Below are 11,674 nucleotides of genomic sequence, written 5' to 3'. Positions count from 1 at the left end.
CTGTAATCAGTGTGATTTACTGTAGCTGCTCAGAAGTCCTTGCTAAGGACTCTCATTATCCCTGCTTGTGGGCACTCCTTACAGGAAAGACAGAAGGACATAATCACACAGGGTCTTTTAAAAGGTGCTGGTGTGCACTAATCCATAGCGTGCTGATGTTAATGAGTTGTGATTTAGCCGGTGTCCATAATGATTTGACTAATGATATGGAAAACAGAACAGCCAATAAATAAAGGCAGTGTCTACAAGCTGCAGGCAAGTCCAGTGTTTACAATCAAATAACATTTAACACCTCGAAAACATACTTATATGCTCTGGGATGAATTCACACAAGGTCAAATTGCATTTGGAATTTATTGCATAGACATCACATTAATCATGTATACTCTGCTGAGTGAGAAGAAAAGAAACAGCGAGTATATAGCTGCAAACAAGAAATCCTCTATTGCAGGCAGCAATGTTAGTATCAATACTTTTAAAAGCAAAACTTTTATCAGTATAGCGTAATGGTATCACTGAAAATTAACATCTATTTGGTTGCTATGGGTTACAATACATGCATTATACTAGCACTACTGTATTAAATAAGCAAAACTGTCTATTTTTTGTGTTGTAAATGGAAGAAATGGGCACATGTGGGTGAATTGCACAGGGGCCGGCCTTCTTCTCACAAGCAGACCTTTTGCTTGATTTTGCATGTGAAGAATGAGCCTGCGGATTGGCAGGTGCTATTTTCAGGGCAGGGCTCATCCTCACAACACACCCGCCCATCGTGGCAGGCGCACTTTGTGTCGCAGGTGGATTCTCTCCAAAACTCTTCTCCTTCTCTGACAAATTTTGCTGAAAGAGAAATTTTAAATTTGAGGAAGAGAAAAAATATCTGTTAGGATTTCCAATAAATTACTTTGGGCAAAATCTGGATGTGGTTACAGTAGAGAGTGGGCATGCTTTTGTAGTTTGGAGGTTTTACTGGTTCAGTTGGAGGTGTGGCCTATTACAATAGCTGTTATTCTGGTATTTAAATGATCAGGAACAGTAAATTCCAGGAACACTTGCGAGGCCCATGGTCATCTTATCAGCATTGTAAGGCTTGGGCACAGCAATGTACTGGGGTCCCTACAAAAATAATGTGGTCCTTCGCTGTTTCTCCACATGCTACCACACAGTGAATGGCTTTTAGCACTTGGATGCTGATGACCAATCACTGCTGGCTCCAGGCTGGAAGGCAGGAAGAGAAGGCTGACTGGATGCTCTGGTTGGTTGTAATTCACAATCAGAATCCTAAGGCAGGAATATCAACCTGCCTCCTAAAAAGTCCTGGAGGCACCAGCATGCTCAAAGGCCTCTAGAATCATGGGGCCATGGATAACTTCCCAGTGCGCCTGTATGTTAAGATGGCCCTATTTGGGACATGAAGCTCTACCAATGGACTAAAGAGAACTGGACGCAGGTCTTATGGACCAACAAATCAAAATGTGAAATCTTTGGTTTATCAGACAGAGTTTTTGGATATTGTCAAATGGGTAAAAGATGGTTCCTCAGCATGTGAGGTTTATTTACTAGTAGGCGGCTTTTACAAGTCACCACTTATTAAATAAACCCCTTGGGGCCATCTGTCAGACATGGAGGAGGAAGCATGATGGTCTGGGTTGGCTGGATCCCAAGTAAGTAACTTGCACACTGATTCAAAATGGCTACCACAGCATTTTGCAGCACCACGCAATACACTCTGATATGCTGTATGCCTAGTTAGTCAAGAGTTCGCCCTACAATAAGATAATGACATAGAAATATATCTCCAGGCTATGCCAGAGATATCGTCCATAAAAATGTCTTGATTGTAGGCTACAAATCAAGGAATGGCCGCACAGTCAACCCTGTCCAACTTGAATTAGATAAACTGACAGAAGGATGACACAGGTGTGGCACATTCATGGGAACATCTGCAGCAGAGCTGGGAAGCATCTTCCCTAAAATCTTTGATTTCCATTGTGTATAGATATCACAGGCAGTTGTGTTTGGTGGTTCTAGCTGCACAAGGCGGCCATTTTGAGGAGTCAACATTTTGTTAACTTTGTGATAATTATTTAATAATTATTCTATAATTTTCTTGGTATCTTCAGTTTCAATTTACAATGAGACATTAAACTGCTGGTCTCTATGTACAGTATTGTGAAAATACCTTGGAAATTGCAGCCTCCAAGAACCTTAAAGTTGTCGACTTCAAAAACCCACCGTCCTGGGTAGTTGACGTTGGATGTAGACTTAATATTCAGCACCTCATCAGTTCTGGATCCAGGAATATTGAAGTAGTGCGTGTCATCTCCACTGTTAAATCCAGCCTGCCAATGTAACAACATCATAGCCATTCATTTGTGGTCACCTTGAAATACAGTATATGGGACTGTATGACAGGGGATCTGGAACATCTCCCCTCTCCTAGGGTCTGAAACTAGAGTCAAACTTTTTCTAATTATGAGTTAGATAAATCATTTATCATTGTGGAAGTGAATTCCTGCATGTACTACTGAAATAGGACATAGTAGCCATTTTTATATTTATTAATTATAAGTAGTCATATTTAATATCACTTTTACTGTAGTTGGAGTAAATCCCAAATAGAACAGTGGTAAACACAGGTCCATCCGTCACTAGAATAGATGCCTGGAATGCAGCAATACCCTTTGTTAGCAATAGTTGGCAATAGAGAATCATTGAATTTTCAAATTAAGCAACGGTCAGTTATAATTTATTTATTTGTATGCATCCGTTTCAGTCCTTATTTATTAGGTGCAATGATAGAAAAAGTGGAGACAATAAAAAAAAAACTAAGAGCAAAAAAATTCTTTAGTAGATCACTAGTTAAAAGTCCATAAAAATGATGACTTCTGCAATGTACTTTCACTTTGAGCTGTGACAGGATTTACGTTCACTTTGAGCTGTGACAGTTTTTAGCCCACAAACTCTCCACACCACCCCCAGTCCCTATCTGCTCCTACCTCCAATCTCTGTCCTCACAGCTCTCTCTCTCTCCATATCCAGCAAGTTTGAAACAGATCAGCGTCATGCAAAAATTGCTTTTACTTTATGTTATGACATCTTTTAGCACACAAAGGAGTAATTTGGTCCGTTGAACTGTGTGATAGTGGATTGAATTTTAAAATGGTAAAACTTTAACTTTTGCATAATGTGAACTGGTGGCCACTGTAATGTGGCATAATGTGTACTGGACTGCACTGTATGCCATGCTCTGACCTACTTATTGTAATGTCAAGGCACTGTAATGTGAGATAATAAGAACTGGGGCACTATAGTATGGCATAATATGAACTGTGGGTACTGTATGTCATAATGTGAATTGAGGATACTGTGTGGTATAATGTGTACTGGGAGCCCTACAATGTGACATCATGTAAACTAAGGGACCACAGCATTATGGTTCATAAAAAAAACTAGGGCACTGCTATGTGGCATAATATTCACCAGGGCACTGCTATGTGGCATAATATTCACCAGGGCACTGCTATGTGGCATAATACTCCACAGGGCACTGCTATGTGGCATAATATTCACCAGGGCACTGCTATGGGGCATAATATTCACCAGGGCACTGCTATGTGGCATAATATTCACCAGGGCACTACTATGTGGCTTAATATTCCCCAGGGCACTGCTATGTGGCATAATATTCTCCAAGGCACTGCTATGTGGCATAATACTCCCCAGGGCACTGCTATGTGGCATAATATTCACCAGGGCACTGCTATGGGGCATAATATTCACCAGGGCACTGCTATGTGGCATAATGCTCCCCAGGGCACTGCTATGTGGCATAATATTCACCAGGGCCCTGCTATGTGGCATAATACTCCCCAGGGCACTGCTATGTGGCATAATATTCACCAGGGCACTGCTATGGGGCATAGTATTCACCAGGGCACTGCTTTGTGGCATAATATTCACCAGGGCACTGCTATGTGGCATAATACTCTTCAGGGCACTGCTTTGTGCCATAATATTCCCCAGGGCACTGCTATGTGGCATAATATTCCCCAGGGCACTGCTATTTGGCATAATATTCACCAGGGCACTGCTATGGGGCATAATATTCACCAGGGCACTGCTATGTGGCATAATATTCACCAGGGCACTGCTATGGGGCATAATATTCACCAGGGCACTGCTATGTGGCATAATACTCCCCAGGGCACTGCTATGTGGCATAATATTCACCAGGGCCCTGCTATGTGGCATAATACTCCCCAGGGCACTGCTATGTGGCATAATATTCACCAGGGCACTGCTATGTGGCATAATATTCACCAGGGCACTGCTATGTGGCATAATACTCTTCAGGGCACTGCTATGTGCATTAATATTCCCCAGGGCACTGCTATGTGGCATAATATTCCCCAGGGCACTACTACTATGCTTTTAGAAAATGAACTAGGGCACTACTATAGTTCACTTAATACTGGGTAGAGGTGTCTCTCAAGAAGTATTGGGACAGGGTCCAATCAATATGTTGCTATGGGGCCCAAAAAGTTCTTGTTATGTCCCTGAAAGTATCTTTTTAGCATAAGAAAGATTATATGATACCAGTCACCAGCCTGTTAATCAAAATCACGGAACATACCATTTAGAACCGGCGGCTGTGGGCAACACTTGACTTGCACTGTCGGGTGCCACCTAGTGGCCGTCAGTACGCAAAACACATGAGGAGCAGCGTTGGCCTTTATTATATAGGATGAGAGCCGGTACTTGATATGAGAGATGCCTGTGTGGGAGCTGGTATTGTTATATATAAGGAATGTTACCTTTGTTACATTGTTACCTGAGCCGGGGTGCCACCCAAACCAGTCAGGGGGTTCCCATCGCTGGCAGTTCCAGTTGTCCATTGGATATCACCGTAATTAAGGATGGCGAAGTAAGAGCTCCCATCAGTGGTAAGGACAGCCTGGAACGTGTTCACCTGAGTAACCACCAAAAAATGAAATAAAAAGTAAATATAAAGTCACTTTCTAATGATTGTGCCTCAATGTATAATATTGGGGTTACAACCTCTGCAACCCGCGTCTGGCTAGCTACTTCCCTGTCACCTCCCAGAAACAGTAACTGATGTTCTGTCTCTGTGCATGCAAAGTCTGCGTCTTCATCAGGGGCAAGCACAGTGTGACTCAGATACGTGTACAAATCGCTGCATCTACTGTATACCGCTTGCACCTCTGAGTTCTGCCCCGCAACCTTTCCTATTCATTGATATCACCTAATTGCCTTTTGCCAAACAGCACAATGGGGATATCTGACTAAGTGGCGGCTTTTGCAACCCCTGCTACTTGGTGTTTTTATCCTTGAAATTTAAAATAGCAATGATATAAGCAAAACGCTACTGGACGGATTCTGGGTCCTACACCTGAATGTGCAAGGACTGAGATACCCATTGTCAGAGTCCATACACTATAGTTGCTCCAGGAGGGGGGAGGCAAAATGGAACATCGATGGGTTATGTGGGAGGTGCAGTGGCGTAAGTTTGTTCCAGTTGCCCGGAGGCAAGATATATAGTGGTGCCCCCCCCCCCAAACACACACACGCACACATACCTATATAACCTTATATAAAATATATATTTCTGTTAAGAAATATAGATAGATAACACATATATTTCAGAACTCAGCCACTGAAGCAATATTGTTGGCTTTTAAATAACTGATTTAAACTTCCAGGGGAGGAGAGGTGCCCCCTTGGGAGCAGGAGCCCGGCGGCAGATGACTCCATTGCCTCCCAGAGTTCTGCCTCTGGTGAGGTGTGGCTTATCATAGGTGGCGGGAGGGGGTGTGACAAGGTGCAAGAGGCTGCAGTTGGGGGTGTGGCTGCATAATTGTGTAATCATAGCCACGCCCCCTTAATAATATGTTGAGATTAATGGCATTGTGCAGTTGGGGGGGGGGGGGGGTGGCTCGATGAAGTGATTCAGTGTGAATCGTGCCATTGGCCACTTGGTAAGTGGGCAGCTTAGTGGCTGGATGTGGGTGGTTTGAGAGACTTGCCTAATTTCCTGTGGAGCCAAGAGTGCCTACAATTTTCATGAGTGTCCCCGCTGGGAGCTTGGCGTTCCTTTGGCACCTTTAGTTGCATCAACCAAAGTTTCACCTGTGGTTCCTCTGTTCAAGTTTCTATGTGAGTGGTTCAGCGTCTAGATGCAACATTCTCCTGTTAAAACCCCCCCCCCCCCCCCCCAGTCACCATTCAGGACTGCCCCTCACATTTCTGCTACAGTGCTCCCAAATCTGCACTGTGACTTTATGGCCCAAGTTAGGGATGGATTTGCGGTGCAGCTCGGACACATGCACAGTATAGACGAGAACACATCAACCATTTGCGTGAATATCAGATGAGTATCTAAATCCTAGACTCTAGCCACTATGGTAGTGAGCCAGGTGAGGAGCCTGAGGTGCGGCTGCAGAAAAATACAAATAGGGGAGGCACACTAACTGCCACCAACTGCCATTCCAAACTGACTCCCTGCCAGTGGGTGTGGCTCCACTATTTGCATTTTTAACTGTGATGAAGCTCCCCCCCCCTCTGGATTCGCCACTGGTAGGGACATTAGCCAACAATATAACCAGAAAAGTCCTGCACCTAGGGGCTGTGGGTGAAAATCTGGGGCCGACACCTTTGCTTTGTACCCTGGGTGTTTCTTACAGACGAGTCTGAATTTATTTTATATGTTATTTTATAGTAACCCATCAAATATAGCCACACCTGCTTAAACAATCCATCAGTATATCAGAAATAGCAGCGATGTTGATGAGAAGGGACAATACTGACCTTGGTGGATGCGGCGCCGTAATAGGCGACTTTGTCCCAGGTGGCAATAAATGCCCACGTGGCTACGTAATGCTTTTCTGGCAGGTGCTTGGCCATATCCCCTGTTATCCTCTGCAGTATAGAGATGTCGGTCGTCTCCCTGTAGTACACCTGACCTCCCAGACCATTGTCCACGTCTCCCCAGAAAGGGGTGACGAACGTTTCGCCATTTGCAAGTGGGAAAGCGTCGGGTGTGTATTGTGACACTGCGCTTTTGAAGGAGATCACGCCGTTGTTGTTCACCTACAGATAAGGAGCAGGTAATAGAAAAAGATTTCCAAATAGTTTTTATGTGAGAACCTATAAGACTCAAAATGATTGTGCCATTTAGAAAGAAAAGTCAGAGAAATATGGCAGTGTGCACTGAGAAACCAAAAATACTTCTGCTTTTGTACAACACATTCTTGTTCTACATTACACTCAATGTTCAGATGGCTCCAGTGAAATATGAAGGGCTTACTTACAAAGAGAGATTTGTATTCTTTCCCAAAGAACTTAAACTTAATGGAAAGTTGGACTTCTCCGGATGTGCCATCATCTTCTACTGGGGTGGTTTGGTCACCCTGGGCTGGTCCGTATGGATAGAGGAGGTCATCTAGAAAGTGTATGACATGGGACATATGTGTAAGCAGCAGCAGGCGCTATGACTGAGGAGACGTCATACATGCAAATTCCTTACACCTACCCTTATCGCCGCCCCCGTACTGCTGGGCGAGTCCTGTATGACAAATAACACAGTTTTGCTTAGTTTGTTAGTAAGTGCGATTGTAATAAATATCAGAACATCAGATTCATCAACGAGGCTGAAGTTGGCTTCTTTTTTTAGCCAGCTTTTTGTATTTTGCCTGTTCCAATGTGATTTTAGTCATGAAATAGGCTGGCAAACTGGCATGGGTCCCAAACAGGCTAGATTAAAGGGGGCACAGGGGGTCAGTACTCCTGGGCCCCCCTCTAGCTCAGGGTTAATCGAGTCCCCCTCCCTGCCCCCCGGAAAGGGGGGCAATCCTCCCACATTTCCCTCCATCACCTGTGAACTCCCACCCGGCGGATCACAGCATTTGAGCCCCGCCCCCCGCAGTGCAATGCCTGAAATACCGGAATTGCACTGCGGGGGGTGGGGCTAAAATGAGGCGCATGCTCTAGACACACACTCCAATAGGGCAGCACGCTCCTGACTCCACCCCCGAACTGCCCCTTTCCCCTCCCAGCGATGGTCCCTCCCCCTGCTTTATTGAGCTGGCTGCCCTCTCCCGGAGTGGGCAGCATGAAAGTCGGCAGCTATGCTCTAGCTAGGGGGGCCCCCTGTGGTCGGTATGTATTAAAATTTTTTTTTTTTTTTTTTTAGCTAAAGGTTTTGTGCATGGGAGTGGGGGAGTGCTGCAGCTTCACCTATCTGCCAATGTGACAATGATTAATGGTGCTGAGCATTGGGAGCCAAGGCACATGCAATACTGGTTGTTGACTAAGTCCCATGACACTTTGCACAAGAGGGCAGAGGCTGAGAGGTTTGTGCTGAGCTCTGATTGGTGGAGCTCATTACATGCTTCTCAGGTCCATGGAGGACAGCAGCAGCAGCCTCCTCATGGGAGGGTTTTTAATCAGAGGCAGCACTGGGACTGTGAGGTCTCCTACAGTCCTACAGAGTAAGGTACAGAGGGATGAACACAGGCTTTTCATGTGGTACTCTATGTTCTAGAAATAACAAGTGCAAGGGGGACCCCCTGTCTATATTGTCCCGGGCCCCCTGAAGGCTTAATCCGGCACTGGTCCCAGATGTCATCATTTTGAGTAAGTAGCTGGTGTCTTGCAAGGGTGGACGCCTGTGTCTGCTGTTGCAGCTAGTCAGCCGGTGATGTGTGAGCGCTTCGCTGTATACTGAAGCACCTGCACTTAAGCAAAGTGCCTGCATAATTTTGTGGGGTAGACTTTGGCGAGTGGGCCGGCCTTGCCCTGTGCGGCTCCGCCCGCAGCCCAGCTCCGCCAATTGCAGTTTTGTGAAGTTTCGCAAAACTGCAACTGAGTCGGAATTAGGCCCAGGGTGCGGGAGGTGAGTCAACACTTTTGGGGGTTTGGGCTCTAGCCAGAGGATTTGAGTCTTCAGCACCTTCTTGGAGAGTAGGCAAGTATTGTGTGTGCCTATGTGTGTGCCTATGTGTGTGCCTATCTGTGTGTGTCTATGTTTTTGTGCATGTCTTTCTATGTGTGTGTGAATCTTCTGTGTGTATTATACGGGGGTCTTTGTGTCACCCTGGGACAGACCATATGGAAACCACTAGAACATGGAAAAAGTACATTAGAATGGGCCAAATGCACTAAGCCTCAAAAAGTGATGAAGCGAAGACTAATAAATACCCAGCCAATCAATTCCGAGTCCTAGCTGTCATGTTTCAAACCCAGCCCCTGTATTATGGCAGTTAGGAGCTGATTTACCACTCTGTACTGTCACTTTTCAAGGCTTAGCGCATCTCACCCTCTAAGTGGTGACGGACGGACGGGGGTGTGTGTAATCTAATCAGTTTCCTTGCACCCACCGTGGTCCTCATTGGCGTACTGCTGGGCCGGCTCTGTTTGACAAGTGAAAACATTTTGTTTAGTTTCTTAGCAATCACTGCAAATATCACAATATATAGTATATACACCTGTCTGTGTGTCTGTATACGTCTAAGGGCCCGATTCAGATCTGATCGCTTAGTTAAATGCCTCAGAGCAGATCACACTCCCCCTCCAATGTGCATGACTGCTAATGCGATCGCAGCCGGGCACATGAGGGGAATATCATTCGGAATCACTCACTCTGTTGTTTTTCCCCCTCCCCTCTATTCGCACAGCGCCCAGTAAGCCGGGACTCGGTGTTTCATTGGCCGCGGGGAGAAGGAGGCTGCTCCGTCCCAATGGCCGGGGAACGTCTGCGGTTTCTGGGGCACTCCAATAAAATGCAGGGTTACCTCCCCCAAACGGCCGCCTTCACACGGACGGCTCACGCACTCGCACAGTGCACTGTACGCATGAGTGGACGCTCGATCCAGGGACCACGGGTTAAATGACGTGATCGCAGTATTTTAGCCCTGCCCCCCCCGCAGTGCAATGCCTGAAACACCTGAATTGTACCGCGCAGGGCAGGGCTAAAATGACACATAAGGCAGCACGCCTGTGACTCCACCATAAAACTGCTCCTTTCCCCTCCCGGCGATGGTCCCGCCCCCCTGCTTTAGTGAGCTGGCTGCCCTCTCCCAGTGGGCAGCATGAAAGTCGACAACTATGCTCGGCATGTATTTAAATTTTTTTTTTTTTTAGCTAAAGGTTTTATGCCTGGGATTGGGGTATTTCTGCAGCTTCACCTATCTGCCAATTTGACAATGATTAATGGTGCTGAGCATTGGGTGCCAAGGCACACTGACTGCACAAGTGTGCAGTGCATTACTGGGAGTTGACTAAGTCCCATGACACTTTGCACAAGAGGGCAGAGGCTGAGAGGTTTGTGCTGAGCTCTGATTGGTGGAGCTCATTACATGCTTCTCAGGCTCATGGAGGACAGCAGCAGCAGCCTCCTCATGGGAGGGTTTTTAATCTGAGGCAGCACTGAGCCTGTGAGGTCTCCTACAGTCCTACAGAGTAAGGTACAGAGGGACAAACACAGGCTTTTCATGTGGTACTCTATGTTCTAGAAATGACAAGTGCAAGGGGGCCCCCCTGTCTATAGTGCCCCGGGCCCCCCGAAGGCTTAATCCGGCACTGGTCCCAGATGTCATCATTTTGAGTAAGTAGCTGGTGTCTTGCAAGGGTTAAACAGCATTGGTCAAACAACATGACACTTGAAACCCACACAGAGGAGTCACTTACATATGTCCCACCTGCAATTTCTTTTGACCAACAAGGATTTGGGCTGAACCACGTCTAATCTGGTCACATATCAGAACTGGCTGTTCGGTAGCCTATCTGCTGGTTATAATTATGTTTATATCCTCACACTTACCGTTATCTTCATTTGCGTACTGCTGGACGGATTCTGTTTAAAAAAACAAATAGATTTTGTTTAGTTTCTTAGTAATTCCTGTTGTGGTTATTATTACAAATTCACTGTCCTGGGGTCCCCTTGGGGCATGTGGGCCGCAGGTACTAGTGTGGAAGAAGCCGCACCGTAGTGTAGAATGCTCCTGCGTTGTTTGGGGATGTGACCTTGACCCTCGGCAGGTTAGAGTAACCCTACCATTCTCTTGTGCAGATTGCAGTTTAGAGGCGGAAGAAGGCCCAGGTGGGAGCTACCTGGGGTGGTTGTGTACATACAATATAGAGTGTCAGAGACCTTCCTGTCCGGCAGTGCCACTCTGGGCTCATGGGATACGTAGGTCTAGGGACACGTAAGGTGTGACCTTGACGCTAGGGCTGTGTGCGCTGCAGGTCCCGCACCCGATGCCATTGGTTCCTTCCTGCCACCACACATTTTGGAAGAAGTGCATATATTTTCTTTGTGATTTTAAGACAAAAATACCTGGGTAATATATTTCCATGATAGGTTCCGTGAATATTAAGGACAAACTAGTGTTTGTCTATGTGTGTGCGAGTGTGTATACTATGTGTGAGTGTGTATGTATCTGCGTAGCTTTGTGTGTCACCCTGGGACAGACCATATGGAAACCACTAGAACATGGAAAAACTCTAAGTACATCAGAATGAGCCTGTGGCACTAAGCCTCAAAAAGTGATGTTGGGGAGAGTAATAAATACCCAGCCAATCAGATTCTAACTGAGTCCTAACTGTCATGTTTCAAACCCAGCCCCTGTTTTATGGCAGTTAGGAGCTGATTTGC

At 46.0% G+C, this 11,674-nt stretch overlaps 1 protein-coding gene across 3 annotated transcripts in view; it reads right to left on the bottom strand.

Moving 5' to 3' along the window:
• Positions 1-335: 335 nt before the first annotated feature.
• The window catches only part of LOC146042146 (alpha-tectorin-like), a 27,144-nt gene continuing 15,805 nt past the window's right edge, over positions 336-11,674 (bottom strand). For all 3 annotated transcript variants that reach the window (XM_083162063.1, XM_083162064.1, XM_083162065.1), the window contains 8 exons: positions 10,841-10,873; positions 9,399-9,431; positions 7,553-7,585; positions 7,332-7,462; positions 6,829-7,110; positions 4,835-4,972; positions 2,183-2,342; positions 336-840 (listed from right to left, as the gene is read on the bottom strand). In XM_083162063.1, the coding sequence (XP_083018189.1) occupies positions 668-840; positions 2,183-2,342; positions 4,835-4,972; positions 6,829-7,110; positions 7,332-7,462; positions 7,553-7,585; positions 9,399-9,431; positions 10,841-10,873 (983 nt within the window). In that variant the 3' untranslated portion in view covers positions 336-667. The remainder of the gene's footprint in view (positions 841-2,182; positions 2,343-4,834; positions 4,973-6,828; positions 7,111-7,331; positions 7,463-7,552; positions 7,586-9,398; positions 9,432-10,840; positions 10,874-11,674) is intronic.

The sequence above is a fragment of the Crinia signifera genome, chromosome 19 (assembly GCF_055691185.1).
Source record: "Crinia signifera chromosome 19, ASM5569118v1, whole genome shotgun sequence".
Taxonomy (NCBI): Eukaryota; Metazoa; Chordata; class Amphibia; order Anura; family Myobatrachidae; genus Crinia; species Crinia signifera.
This window is presented reverse-complemented; position numbering and strand designations above follow the sequence as displayed.